This window comes from Dermacentor silvarum, chromosome 3, assembly GCF_013339745.2.
Source record: "Dermacentor silvarum isolate Dsil-2018 chromosome 3, BIME_Dsil_1.4, whole genome shotgun sequence".
Lineage (NCBI taxonomy): Eukaryota > Metazoa > Arthropoda > Arachnida > Ixodida > Ixodidae > Dermacentor > Dermacentor silvarum.
The window spans coordinates 184223721-184239592 of record NC_051156.1 but is presented as its reverse complement, the minus strand read 5'-3'; the positions used below and the strand labels follow the sequence as shown (position 1 = coordinate 184239592).

At 46.7% G+C, this 15872-nt stretch overlaps 1 protein-coding gene across 1 annotated transcript in view; it reads right to left on the bottom strand.

The window, feature by feature from the left end:
- LOC119446229 (death-associated protein kinase 1-like) overlaps window positions 1-3742 on the bottom strand; it is a 140710-nt gene extending 136968 nt beyond the window's left edge. The window contains exon 1 of the mRNA XM_037710595.2: window positions 2827-3742. Coding sequence (XP_037566523.1) covers window positions 2827-2943 — 117 coding nt within the window. The 5' untranslated portion in view covers window positions 2944-3742. The remainder of the gene's footprint in view (window positions 1-2826) is intronic.
- Window positions 3743-15872: the final 12130 nt, after the last annotated feature.

The window sequence follows — 15872 nt, the reverse complement described above, 5'->3', positions numbered from 1 at the left end:
CCGGACAAAACTTCGTGTTTAAAGCACCGGCACAACCAGCGCTCCTCATGACACCGATTTGTTATCGCCCGGACATTTTGAAGGAGACAAATGAGTTGGTTCAAGCTGTTCGTTCCGATTAGCATGCGTAATTGAGGACGTCTGTCCTTCAGTTAGAGAAGTTACACGATGAATCGTGGGTCGGGCTCACATGGTACACAGAACACTACAACTACATTTCTTTTTCTTTTCAATTCCGTCATTGCCGGGCTCAATAACGGAAGCTTATGCGGGAAGCTTGCGTGCCACATGTACACAAGCTTTCCGCATGCTAGCAACAACATATGTTCATTGCGATGTGATCATAATTAAGCTCTATTCGTTAGGGATGGCTCATTGGCCTAAAGGACAGAAGAATATAGCGGGGTTGGGTATAGTGATGAAGTGGGCCTGATTCGTACGGCACAGTCGATTGGGAGCGTGGTCCGCAGTGCACCATGCGGAGGGTGTCCGATTCCACGGCGAAGACGTAGAGCGTTCACAAGACGCTTCCAGCCTCCGCCGATGGATATATCAACTCTTCATAACTGGCAACTCACAGCGGCGTGCGATATCACGCAAACCCACCCAAAACAGCTCGTAGTTTCAAACCATTTGCTATATTTGTTGCGCTAGTTTTCATTCGGAACAACTGATCGCAGCCTCTATGCCACCATCACAAACACGATTCCATTCTGGAGGCATCATACGTAATTTCGCACAAATGATACGAACTTCGTTGTGAGCAGCTCGAGAATTTCTTAGATCCTCGAATCTCGAGACCAAATGGGGAGAAGAGTGGGCCCCCTCAACAGCCCTGCTACTGTCGGAAGAACACGCCCCGAATGTGGAGGTCGTTGAAATTCTTTAAAATATTAATAATAATAAAAAAAAAGACGGGCAAGTGGGACACTGTCGATATCGTGGGCCTTGCACCGTACCGCGAGTTGAGCTTCCCTGTTGCAACCATTGTTCGCTTGTCAAAAAGATACTATCCCAATCCTTCCAAACATCCGGATTCCGCGAGAGCTCGTTAAGTCCATGCCCGCAACAGCGGTGACAACTGATATCGGCTGGGATATTTAGGATTTGATTTAGAGGTTCTTTTAGGCCTTACAGCTATGGCAGACGCCATAGTGGTGGAGAGGGCTCCGTGTTCTACTCTTCCGAGTTTCAATGCGCGCCGCAGCCTAGCTCAGTACACAGCAGGGGTGTGGCCAAGGGGTGTATCGCTGTCGGAACACCCGCTGGCGTTGTGCTGATGCTTGTGAGAAAGCCTTTCTAAGAAGGACGAAGGGATTACTGTTAGACTGAAAGCAACTGAACCTAATACAACATAAAATGTACCAACTGGCCAAACTTTCTATTCTTATCCGAAATAAAGTTCCAACAGCGCTGCTGACGCGTTTCTTTTTTTTTTTTTTTTTTCTCATTAATCTCCCATGAGAATGGAGGAATAGAACCCGCCGACGTCGTGCACAGCAGCAGAAGTTCACAGCAGCTACTAACGTCCATGAAAATCCCCGCTAAAGGGGCTTTGCAGGAACGCAGCTTTAGCGCAGTGACGACTGTACCGTTAACCGCGCAACTTGTACTGGAATTTGAACCGACGCGGCATAGTGGCTATGGTCAGAATGCTTCAATGCTATGGCGTTGCGCTGCCAAACACGACGTCGCGGGTTCGATCCCGGAGACCTCGCGCAAGAACGATCGTGTACTTAGATTTGGGTGCACGTTAAAGAACACCAGGTGGTCAAAATTAATCCGGAGTCCCTCGATACGACGTACCTCATAATCAAATCGTGGTTATGGCACGTAAAATACCTGAATTTATTTAAATTAGTTGATCAATTTATTATATTTTGGGATTGCCCAAGTGAAGCTACAATAAATATTGAGCTCATTGTCTTGGTGCGCAAGAGAGCTTGGCTGCAACAAGTCAGTATGTTTAGTTATAACCTAACACTGTAGTTGATAATGAAACCGATGAAAGAGAGAAACAAGCTTTAATGATGTGCTGGAGATGTTAGCCTGCATGTCTCCTTGGACTGTGCTGTATACGGCTCGTAGTAGGTCAGAGTGTTTTATTCCGAAAATGTAGGCAGAGCGGAAACTTGATTCAGTTATGAGCAGGGCCGAATGCTCCTTTGGTTTCCAGAACGCGCGTTCTAAGCTCTACAAAGGGGTCGAGCTGTTCACGTAAAATATGACGGTGGGAGTGTCAAAGTGGTTGACATAGAGGGAAAACGACGATAAAAACGCAATAACCTATGGGGCAGACAGTCAACGTCTAGCTAACTTGCAGTCCATTAGTCGCACTGGAGTCCAGAATCTTGTGGTGCTGGCACAATCAGTATAAAACTAGGCGTTAGAAAACGCTTTAAGAAATCGAAGTGTCACGGTGTATTGAACGCAGACACGTGTAGGGACTTGTTGTACTCACCGATTTTCCAGCAAAGGGCATCAGAAAAATGCCGACTTCAGTTCGTAGTCATCGATCATACCAGTTTCTTAAGAGATGTAAACAACAGGCAAGGTCTTCGACGAGAACAGCCGCGTATATGAGGTCGTGAGTGACGTGTTACGTCTATTACGTGCTCATTACGTACGCTGAAGGGAAATGGAAACGGGCAACCTCAGGAAAGCATTAGTAATGCGGACTGGTGTGAGTGGACATGTGATCTGGGGTTCCTTAGAAGTCAACCACATTTTACATAGTTACGTCCATAAAGTTGTGCACGAGAAACAGGTATGCAACCATCTTTGGAATTTATACAGTAGCCCACAGTAGGCGGACAGTATACTCACCATGGTAGACACGACGACGAAGTTTGGTTGTTCATCGTAGTCATCCGGCTCGTGGCCGAAGTACACGGGCGGCGCCTCGCACTCCGACGACGAATCGTCATCCACTTCGTAACTCATCGCGGAGCCAGATAACGGGCGTGCTACAAGACGCCGTTGAAACCACCTCACGTAAAATCAGCGCCCAAGGCGCGTTCCCATGTCAGAAGTATATTCCTCTCAGCACAAAAAAACAACGACGATCCCACTTTGGAGCACAACCGTCAAGGCAACAGGCACAATTTGCAGCAACTTCCACTCACATCACCAGCAAACCGGTAATTCACTCGGTTCAAGCAAACGCGTTCAAACGCCGGGAGATACAGGTGGAACTCGCGCTGTCAGGTGATTAGCGAAGGATTTGTCGCGCTCAAACACGGCGACGCGATGGGGGAAAGAGGGAAAGGGGAGGCGAACACAGGAGAAACAATCGCCGAGAACGTGTCGCCGGTTGGTCACAGTCGCCTTCCAGGAACTCGCGCGAGATGACCGGCTCACGACGTTCCACGTTACCGACCGCGCACAGTTCCCACAACACAAGGGGCGCATTCCACTGAGCGGCAACGGCGCATACAATGCGCGCGCGTTCGGGGTGGACGACGGGCGTCCGCTGAAGAAGCCACGCACGTGAGGAGCAGGTACCCTCCGTCCATATCTCGCGCCGCCGATGCCGTTTCGTGCGACCGCGCTTCGCCGGCAGCGGAGCTAAGCAAGCGGCCAGGCTGCACGCAGCACAGCACAGCCGACTGGCGCTCGCTCGCGCGCTCTCGGCCACAGACGAGAGAACGGCAGAAGCAAGAGGCGCGCTCGCTAAACTTCTTGCGGAAGGGAGCGCGCGCTCTAGAAGGTGGGGGAGAGGCGGCGCGCTGCCTCTGGGATGGACGCCGCGTCGCTCGTGCCAGCTCGCCGCTTGGAACAGGTTTCGGTTTCCGGCCGCTTGGCGAAGGGCCCTCCTCTTCCCCATCCTCCTCCGCCCGCCGCCAAGTCTCATCTCTAGAGAGAGGTAACAATCTCGGCGCATATGTGTATCACGCGCGACGGCGGTCTCAAGCAGCATTTCTCTCGCTACGGGCGGTCCCGCTTCTCCAAGCGGCGCGTCGCTCACCGCGAGAATAAAAAAAAGGACAAGGGGAATGCTCGAACAATGCACGAGCTTTACGTGCCCGTGTCGAGACGGCAGAGGACGACGACGCACGTCTTGTAGAAAAACTCGCGCGGAGCAATCGGAGCAGCGCGCGTTCACGACGTCGCCTTCTTTAGAGGCGTCTGACTGCAGCCCGTGTTTTTTCTGGGGTTTAAACTGGAACGTCCAGATGCGAGCGGGTCGAGTCGGAAGTCGAGCTGTGACCAGCCAAATCTGACAGCAGTCACACGAACTTGTTTCTCGCGGCCGAGATACCAGTGGTAGCGTGCGTGGGAGGCGAAGAGTGCTGCGAGCGAACACGCTCCTTCCAGTACATCGCTGCTGGCTGCAAAGTGCCCACCCGATCCGATAGCGTTTGCATGAACAGGCCGGCCTAAGTCAATCTACACTGTACAATCGAGCTGACCCAGTTTCATGATCTACCATGGCTAGCCTCGCTTGGCGCTTGCTCAGGAATACCCGCGAGAGAGAGAGAGAGAAACGTGGTGGGAAAGGCAGGGAGGTTAACCCGAAAAGATTCTGGTTTGCTACCCTGCACTGGGGGAAGGGGAAGGGAAAATGAAAGGCGGAAAGAATAGGGAAGAGAAAAATCAGTCACGAAAAAAAAAGATTCAAGGAATAAAAAAAGGAGGAGGTTTGAAATGTCTGTCAGAACTATAGTCTGTCAGATAGTCCACTCGATCGCAAAAAAAATTTACATGAACCCAACCGGTAATTCGATCTCAGCCCGCAAAGCTGACTCGACCCGCCTTTATCGTAAACGCTTCCCGTACATGGCATTCTTGGACGCTGTTTCAATTGCGAGGGCAAGTAGTGCTCATCAAATCAACCCGCGCTGTTGTAGTATTCAATCTACCCGCCGCGGTGGCTGAGCTGAGCACGAGATCGTGAGATCGAATCCCGGCCGCTGCGGCCGCATTGCGTTGTAGTGCACGTTAATTGACCCCAGGTGGTCAAAATTAATCCGGAGCCCTCCACTACGGCGTGCCTCATAATCAGAACTGGTTTTGGCACGTAAAACCCCAGAAAGAATATGTACGTAGTATTCAATCTACTTCGCCACCAGCACGAGACAACAAACCACGAGGTATCTCTGTTTATTTAATATGCACAACTATGCATCTGTATTTCTAGTATCTCATTTTCTCGAGGCAAAAACAGGTGAGAATCTCCCTTTTCAACTTTGGCTTTCGTTCGTATTCAGCTGTGTTGGTTCCTGGGCATGCCTGTCACGAGGCTACCTACTTTATACGCATACAGGTGACAAAACCAGCCATCTTATACTTTTCGGAACGGTTATGATGAGATTGATACTTTAGCAGTCGATGCCGTGCTGCTGACACCCCTGTACCTATAAGGTCACTCAACATCGACGCGTCTTAACATCGCATCAGAAGAAGGCCTTGCAAGCGCTACTACGCTTCTTGAGACCGACCGGTCTGTGTGAACGCCTGTAATTGGAACGCTTTTTCTGTTACCTGTTCCTGTTCTTATTTCTCTCTCTCTCTCTTTGCCCTCTTTCCAACCCCTATATCCCCCACCCCAGTGCAGGGTAGCAAACCAGAAGCTCGCCTCTGGTTAACCTCCCTGCGTTTCCTGTCTCTGTCATGTACTGTTGTCCACAGTACGTGACAACAGCTCCGTAACACGCAGCCTATAACGAGCGCAAGAAGCGCAACTGAAAACTGACACCTTCGATCACTTATCACGAGAGCCAAGAGTACCCGAGATATGCAAATGACCAAATAGCGCCATCTCTGCATTACATAGGCATGCTCGTGCTCGAAAGCGGCAACACGAACACTCCCACGCTTGGATTTAGGGTCATGGGCGCGTCCCTTTGTCGTTTCATTTTCTAAGTTAGCCACAGCGGCAAGTGCCACAAAACTGGTGTGATAAATAAATAGAGCTTAGCAGCGCCACCCAGCTAGCGCAGGGTGCCTGCATGTATAGGCGAGCACGGCCGGATCGAACGACGGCCGCATTCCTATCGTAACTCCAACCCCATTTCCCGTCCTTCGTCAGTGGCTTCAGGCGTTATCATCGGCATCGACCTCTAGGCACGGAGTACGATAAGGCTGCAACAGAACCAAATCAAAACAATCGCTGTAATATGTACTGGCCTTGGAAACTAAAACTCGGCCGACGCTAAGTGAGAATCGAGTTGAAAATGCGAACTGGGAAATAGATATATCGGTCGGTCAGAAATAGAGAAAATTATACAGACGAAACGCCCATATCTCAGCTAAGAGTGAAGCGGTTAATTAAATGATATACAGGTAATGGCGATGCGCACAACAGCGCTTATTTTGATACTTTGCCAAGTGTAACCTCCATGCAATGTTACACCAGTCACAAGCTGTGGCGAAATGCAAACACCAAGTCAGGGGCACGCACACTGTAAAAATATCGACACAGCACTGTCAGGAGGATCAAGGCGAGATACACGACGCTTGTCGAGGCAAAAATGACGACGAGAAGTGTATACAATACGCGCAAAGCACGACACATTTCTATGAGCATTTAAGGATTCTATGCCATTTGTGCCACAGTGACATCCTACCCATTCTGGAGGCCTGGCCAAGAATGGGCACCGAACCAGTGCTACCAGAATAGGGTAGCACAGATATAAGAAACTTTAAAAAAAAACGAGCTTGGCAGCTTTGCCATTATCGGTAAATTGTGGTTATTTTTTATTTAACTTACTTGCGCTCATGTGGTTAAAAAAAACGAAACAAATTAAGTAATAACTCCGCGAGGAAACCAGGCGAGAAGGAAGACGGGAACAAGACAATGGACATGCTATAGGTACATGGCGTTGCAATATTACTTTATGCGCGTGCTCGCTGACTATTTTTAAATGGACACTAAAGAGCACTATCACGTTAAACTGTATTAGTATATGACGCTTCTGAAATAGCAAAGTTGTAACGCCCTCATCGTGTGAGGACGCTTGGTAAGCCAGGAAATTTGTCACCGCCCGTTTTCAAATGGGAGGGCAATAAATCATCATCATCTTCAAGACGCGAACATGAAATACTGGTGGCGACGCCACCTTGAAATTCCCGCACTAGCTCGCCGTGGCGCCATGAATTTGTATGCTGTCTACTCGGGTCTACTTATTGCTTTATCGGCAATCTAAGACTACATTGTATTTGAAAAATAAGCAAAGGCTCAACCTAGCAAATTTCGAGAACTTTTCGTGTGCCAAAATGATCCAAATAGAAAATACTTTAATATCCGTGACGTCACAATGATGTAACGGCGCTGCACGGAAAAGCGGCCGGCAGCTGTTACGATTCACTGGCTACGTGGCATATGTATGCTATACTTCGACGTCACGCCGCAGGCCACTCTATAGGTTAAGATGGATAAAAATGTATAAGCAAAAATATAGTTGAATGAATGAATTCTGGGGTTTTACGTGCCGAAACCGCGATTTGATTATGAGGCAGGCCGTATTGGGGGACTCCGGATTAATTTTGACCACCATGACAGGTGTCTTTATAACGTGCCCCCAATGCACGGGACACGGGCGTTTTTCGCATTTCGCCCCCATCGAAATGCGGCCGCCGCGGCCGGGATTTGATCCCGCTACCTCGTGCTTAGCAGCGCAACACGAAAACCGCTAAGCCGCCACGGCGGGTGCAATATATATATATATATATATATATATATATATATATATATATATATATATATATATATATATATATATATATATATATATATATATATATATATATAGTGACTTACCTCATCGTAGATCGTGTCCAGCAGGAGGTTAAAGAATCCATCGACGTGTAGACGTGCAGGCCTGTTGGCTTCGCCGCGATGCGCTGAAAAAATAAACACGCAACTTAGAAGAAGAAAGAAACAAAAACAAGGAGTTACAGAACCGTTACTATTAGCAGGTACCATTAGATGGTAGCAGCTAGACAATTCTAGTTTCCCTTTTGGTTACGGTAGACATCATAAAGATCACAAACGAGTTTTGGCGAAACGCTTATGATCCTTCCTTCGGTCGGTCTGTCATCACAGAACACCGCCGACCGCAGCAAAAAGAAAAAAAAATGAAGAAAACTTCGAGAGACTTCGCTTTTGAGAGCGAACGAGATGCAGTGGAGATAGCCGAGGTGCGCCCCCGTTTCCACGGATAAATGCTTTTGCGTAAGCACTTCACAACGCGTTACGTCATGTACTATGTGTTGACACCGTATAACAATGCGTAGAGACAGACTTCTCATTCGCTTAGCCCTTTCCAACAAGTGTTTCAACTTTATTATTCATCCCAAGAGGAGCTGCATGGAACTTCCGCTCCCGTGTCACGCCACAGCGTTCCTGTGCTTGCAACGTGCGTCCCAGTTAACGTTAGCAAAGCTGCTCAAAGAAATAAATGATAAAAAACACAGTACAAGATATGATTATAAGAGATACGGTGCTACAGGTTGCCATAGGTCTGACTACCGAACACCGTCGATCTTATCGATAATCGTATCTTGCACCGTATTTCTTCAATCTTTCTTTTTTCTTTTTTTTTTCACCCCTTTTTTAATAGCTTGGCTAAAGTTAGCTGGGACACCCTATATAAGTCGTGAACCTGCGATCGAATTCCAGATATAAGCGGGACAAAACGAGTTTTCTTTTACAAGAGGCGTCAACAAGACGTGAGAGTGTTTAATGCGATGATAAAACCTGCGACAGATGTTCGCACTAAACATTTCAACACCCTTACAGGTTTATAAAACGGGCTTGATTTGTCTCGTGGGCCGATGCCCTTCACCTCAAGGGGGTAAGACTGAATTGTTGATGCGGAGATACTAAGTTTTCTAATATGGCGAATTTTTGTGGCAAGTAAGCACGATGACCGCTGCGACAGACGTCACGAAAACTGCATGAAATAATCTTTAATGGCTATCGCTGTGAAACTCTCGTGCCAGGATATTTCGTTGCGCCCCTCCAAGTGGTCCGAATTTAATATGCAGTTTTAAACTGCAGCTTCTCTCATCGCAGTGCTTTTCGAGTTCGCTGTAGCGTACAATGAAAATTTTATAGCCTTAACTGCAAGGGTGTTAGCCATGAGACAAGGCTGCACCTTTCATGGTGTAATTTTTGCTTAAAGTTTACGGAAACTGGAACAAAGAGGTGCCCCTAATTGGCGCGCCTGTATTACCACTACAACGTGAGCTGCCCGGTGCTGGAATTTTCACATTTCGTGTTCAACGTGCAACTTATACCTTGCGCACCTTGATTACATGAAACACTATTTAGTAAAGTGACAGACAACCAATTTCTATGGTACCCCGTTTTTTTTTGTTTTTTTTGTGTGTGTGTGAGAGAGAGAGAGAGAGAGAAATTGCACGAAAATAAGTGTTACAATACTAATGCGTAATAATAATACCAACAATAACAATAGTAATAAAACAAAATAAGCTCTGTATTCATGCCAGCTGCAACTGTCTATGGGCTCCGGACTTCGGCGCGGCCTGTCCCTTCTGCCCTCGCCAAGCAGCACTCGCAGATCTATCGCAGCTCTTGTGGAATTGTCCCGGGCTGCACTCATCAAGGCCTCACTATACCTGTCAAAAGTGGAGATACGCCCAAGTCACCCACGTGACTACCATCTGTGGATCTATAGCGCACACCATAGATCCTTGTTAGCATCATCCTTGGACCATGGCCTAAGCGTTCATGCATGCAAAAGGCCACAAAAGCCCTTCTACACTTCGTGAAGGATACTGGATTGTACGAACGATTGTGACAGAGGAGATTCCTCTGCGACTGACTCTGCGAATGACTTACTCTATTGTATTTATTTACTCACCTTATCTATTCTTCCCCTTTCCCCCTCCCCATATTCTCACCTTATCTATTCTTCCCCTTTCCCCCTCCCCAAGTGTAAAACGGCAGACCGGGCACGTCCTTGGTTAACCTCCCTACGTTTCCCTCTTCGTTTCTCTCTTTCTCTCTCATCAGACGCAACCAACTATACATGTATGTATAAATTGCACGCACCAAACGTATTATGCCGTAGGACGAACTTTCGAGTAAAAAGAAAAAAAAAAGTGTTACAAGAGAGAGAGAAAAAGGAAGAGGGAAAGGTATGGAGGTTAACCAAGGACGTGCCCGGTTGGCTACCCTACACATGGGGAGGGGGCAAGGGGAAGAATAGATAAAGAGAGAAAAGAAAAAAATGGAGTCAGTCATTCGATATCAACTATAATGCGGCCACAAATTTGTTATGATCTTGAATTGTTACAATAGGTTCGGGAAGGCTTTTCCCGATCTTTAGATGTGCGCGGTAAGTATGATCAACTGCGGGAACACATTTGGTTCAAAAATTAATTGTATTCTGGGGTTTTAGGTGCCAAAAGCACGATCTCATTTATGAGGCACGCCATAAGACTCCGAATTGATTTTACCACCCCGGATCTAAATACAAGTACACCTGCGTGTTTTGCATTTCGCCCCAAAAATAGATTGTTTGCACAAGTTGGAACATGCCGACCTTACGAACATGATCTATAAGCGGCGTCAAATACGAAGGGCATTTGCTTGCATTTATTAAAGCGATAGCTTTCTTTATATATGTATATACTCCGGCCATTTTGGATGGTTGGACCATCTAGCACCATAAACAGTGGAGCATACCCATTGCCCCAATTTGTCGGCTAGCTTATTTATAGGTATGTGCTGGCTGCTGTCTTGCCGAGCTATAGACAACATATGGGTCACTGGGTGTGTGCCCGAAAAGACAACTTGCTGCTGTCTGGCCTATGGTAGACAATTTGGGTCACTCAGTACTCAGTGCCCGAATAGACAACTTCGGTATTGTGTATTGCGATATTGATATGCGTCCATTCATAGCCAATGTGACACGAGGGGTATGTAGCCTTAAAAATATTAAACCGGTACCACCCCTTCCGCAACAGACACCTACGCATCGAGCGCGGTCGCTCGATGGATAACCGTTGCAACGAAGTGGCAGCCAGGATACCAGGGATAGCGGTGGTTGCAACGGAGTTCCAAGTATAGGTGCAGTGATTAGAAGAAGATATACTGTGTCGTCGTGATATCATTCGGCATTGAGGTTGGCAGCGAGGTAATGCCACTTCGTGTGTTTGCTGATGTGCCCATAATGTTTCGTGATTCGCGGGTGGCATTGGGATATGCAGCCGGTTAAACAAGAAAGCTATCGCTGACTTTCACAATTACCTTCGATGGTTTCAGGCACAATTTATTATTATTATTATTATTATTATTATTATTATTATTATTATTATTATTATTATTATTATTATTATTATTATTATTATTATTATTATTATTATGTCGTTTTCTATTTGATGTTTCTTTCCTGTATTTGTATTTTTATTTATATTTCTTTATCCGTGTTCAGCGCTCAGACCTTAGGGTTGTTCCTGGGCACGTTAAATAAACAATTGATTATTTGAGTTGATTATTATTATCTTTATTATTTGTGGAACTTGAATTTATTGATTTAATGGAGGAGAATTAGATCGTGGGAAAATGGTGCAGAATGATTAAAATTTGGAAGCACTCCTGTGTTCCCTTCAGCCTAATATTATACCTTGGTCAGGATGTCGGTGCGACCTCCCTATATCTCGGCTAGCTGCAAGTTCCCAGTGTATATGTTGACTGCGGAAGCATGTAGAATAACTATACGTGCAGGCAGGTGAGAGGGCCTCCGAACAGCTGTCAGCTGGAATGTGTAATTTTGAATAAACCAGAAAAAAAGCAGAAAAGAAAAAAAAAGTCCGCGGATACCACACATATGTGGGAATCGATAATAAGCGAAGCTTTTCTTTTTTATGTTTACTGAAATGCCTTCCCTTCATTTCTCGCTCTTCACTTCGATGTAGCTCAATGCTTCTCAATGCACGCTCTGGTTCCATTTTGTTCACCTAACACTGGGCTAATTCTGTTGCCGATTTATTCTTCACTTCTCTGTAGCCGACTACAATTTTTTGTTGCCGATTTCTTCGCTGATCCGTAGCTCAACGTACCTTGCTCAATGCACGCTCTGGTTCGGCTTTATTCTTTCTACTTCTTTCTCCACACTCGGCTGCTTTTGTTGAGAACTTCTGCAGCTTCCTCTTTTATAATGCGATTAGCATTGCTTGGGAACTTCACCCTGTTTGCGGTATGTATGTTTGTTTCGTCCTCGGCTGACCTCTTTTACACCAACTTGGGTCACTGAGTAGTCCACGGTCTAATGGGTGGAGCATCGGGTTTCTGCGCAGAGGGAACCGAGTTCGAAACCAACCACCATACTAACTTGTGTCACTGAGTATGTCGCACCGGGTATGTGGCGCCTTTTCAATGACAAAAAAAATCGATTTTGTTTTCTACGGCTGCCGAGCAGCTACACTTTGGTGAGTACACTTTGAGTTAGTGTTCTGAGCGTTGTGCTTACCTAAAGGAACATTGACGCTAGTGACTTTAAAAACGATACTTTGCATTTTTAGCACAACACAGGTGCTCGTCGAACTGGGCATTGCTGTTGCGGGCCAGTGAGGGAGGCCCCATATGACTGCCATGCTCCGTTATTGATTGTTCGCGTAAAGCAGCGCAAGTGTTTTGTGTTACGTTTTCTCTCTCTCTCTCGTTTGATGCGAAAGCATCAAAATGGCCCACCGAGTGAAAAAAGCTGGCGTCTGTAGCAGCGACACGGCACCTAAATTCCCATTGGCTGCGACGCCACGTCACGAGCACGTGAGCTCGCTCCCGTTTCTCTGCTTTATGTACCTCTGTGCGTAGCCCGGAGCACTGAATCGACGATTTCTTTTATTTGTCGTTCGTGTCACGCGGGGGGAACGTCGTGGGAACTTGCCAGTTTCAGGCAGACGCACTTTTGGGATATCCTCGTCATTTCGATAACGAGAGCTGCCATTCCACCTATGAATACCTTGCCCTTCTGCTTCCTGCGCTCGCGAAACTGTCGCTTATGCTACATTGACGTAGTCCTTTTTTTCGCATTCACGGAAACAAGTTCACGAATGCAGTTGCTTAAACTTGTACATGTATGATTGAGTTGATGGAAATAATGATAAAGCGCGTATGCTATATAAAATATTTGCACCTAAAGAGAACTTTTAATTTTGTTCGTCTTGTCAGAAATCCCAACTTCACTCTATCAATGGGAAATAAAATAGGTCCCTCACTGTAGCTTAACCAAGAGTTCAGCGAACAATGTTTATTAACAAAGAGCTCAGTGCATTCTTCACCTTCACAGTATCTGAATGCGTTTTATCGATGAAACGCTGTGACTTTCATACGCATTGTCATGTGGTCTATACAGCCAACATGCTAACGTAGATACTGTAAATAACCCGCACCAATTTAATCGCAAAACTGGATAAGATACCCCGCAGCAAAACTCGAAAACAATACTCGCAGCGCCAAACTCGAAGGACCGCTCAGCGGCGTTCAATTGGACATTAATGCTTTCGCATTCACAACTCATAGGAAGTGCTTAGGTGAACTCGGAATTTCTTTTTCTGTCGATTTGTCTCGTTTATTTATTTAAGCTGCTTCCCGTCTTCTTTCTTGATGTACAGATACTTCTAATATAATTCAAATATAAGGGCTAACACACTTTCATGTTGGCATCAGCTGTTGCTTTGGTTTTAATGCCAGCCACGTTCTTCAGAGTTCTTCTCTTCTTTAATTTGTCTTGCTTCAGATACAATGTATAGCTAATAAGGTAAATGTGACTTGTGCCTGGCAGAGCGGAAAGACTGTCCCGTAAGAGTAATGAATGAAGAACACCTTTCCAGTAAATGGGATACTTTAATGATGTATAATTACCGTAGCAGGTTCGTTTTTATTGAAAAGCACAGCTCGAAAATTGGCAGAAAAACTGCTAAAAATGTTGTAAATGTGACGGCATGTCATGGTGGTGCCATGCAATGAAATAACAGAAACCAGCATTTTTTACGTAGCCAATTGCTGTAAATACGACGGCCGGTTATTGCGGTGCCGTGGAATGACATTACAGAAGTCCGTATTCTTTACAGGAACTTCTTGGTAATGTGAGGGCGTGTCTTTGCGCTGCCGTAGAATGAAAATACAGACGTCTGTGTTTATTTTACAGGAAATTACTGTAAATATGACGGCGCGTTATTGCTGTGCTGCGGAATGAAATTACGAACGCTTGTACATATTACGGGCGTTTCAGGAAACCTACGTCAAACCTTTCTTTCATGGTTTTACTGCCAGCGATAGCAAGGTTTATTAGCGTTGTGCTCGATCTCCTCGGATAGTGTTCAAAGAACACGCGTGGGTGCGACATATGTTGGTGCGACGCATAACGCTTATAGGCAATTGGCATAGTTGTGGACGCCAGTTCGGAAAAGAGGATTATGTCGCACGTTTCTCGCCATGCCCATGCCTCGCTTGAAATTATTGCTTTGAAATTTTACAGATGAAGCGTACTACATAACGACCCAGGGTCTGTACGGAGGAAGTATAGTTGTTTCAAGCACGCGAAACCGCTTGATGTATAAATAAGCAAACCTAATAGGGCTTCCTTCTTTCTTTTTGTTGCACCGCGGTAGCAACACGTCTGTGGGGCCCTGCGCGGCCCAAATGTGAAAAGACACTACTGCATTGTTGGCAAAAGTGTTCTTTAGCTATATGCGAAAAAAAAGAAAAAGAAGCGAGCCGCAGTTCTTGTGATTTTGTGTATTTAAGTTTTGTAATGCTCAAATAAACTTCCCTTTCTGGTTGGCGCATCTATGCAAGTTGTGTTTGAGTTGGACGCCAGCGTTGGCCCCTGTGGCCGAAGGAGCTGCCTTGAGTGCTGCGTCACGCCTACATGTCGTATCCGCGTATAACTACAACACCGCACGAGGAGTTCAAGCGCATCGCTGGCAATGCTTCACTCATCGGGCCAACTGGAAAACTTTTATAGCGAATAACTTTCTTTGCCTCTTTCGGCCGTTTTCGTAGTTGGTCGGTACTCGGCAAGGAAAACGTTCGTACATGCGCGGGGGGGGGGGGGGGGGGGGGGTGATTGGACGCGTCGGCGTCCACGGGCGACGGCGTTCCTAGCGCGTTTCTCACGCTTTAATTTCTACGACGTTCCTAGACAAGAGTCCATGACCAAAGCTCCGTATATACAACCAACGCTAACGCGAACTCTTTTCACACCCCACTCCTCCGTTGACCTATACTTTTTCGTACACCGCCATTGGTTCGCGCGCCTCACGCTCTCCCCTTCCAACGCGAGTTTTGGACGGCGCAACTTACGTTAACCCCCCTCCCCGTTCTCCTTTTCATCTGCACCCTCTCAAGGCATTCTCACAGGGTTGAGCTCTTCCTTTCCTCTCCTCTCCCGCTAGGTCACGTGGGTTTTAGCGAACGGACGACGGCACAGAATCCGGAGAAACAGCCTCGCTGTAAAAAGATCGGGTAGCGTTATCTTACGATTAATTTCGACATGATAATGCGATTACCATTGAAGCGATTAGCGAAACGCCGCGCAGGCGTGTTATGTATGAGGCGTGTATGCAGCCTGTAGTTCGTCTCTTGCGCTTCTCTCTGAACACGCTGCTCCATCTAGCGGCGCCGCCGACAAGTCCGTGCATGGTACGTGTGCGCATATACGGTATATTCAGGCAAGAGTGTCTGAGTACATATGACGCGCCGCGGGTTTGATTGCGCCCAGCATCGGATAAATGTTTACCATTTTTTTTTAAATCAGAGAGCAGCACATGCCCAGTCACACATAACCAGTGAACCAAGTTGGTATGAAAGAGGTTCATTCAAGAGCGGCACATAGTTGTTGAGGATGGCGGTTGTGCTCCACACGTCCACGGCGTACGAGCAACGAAGTGCTATT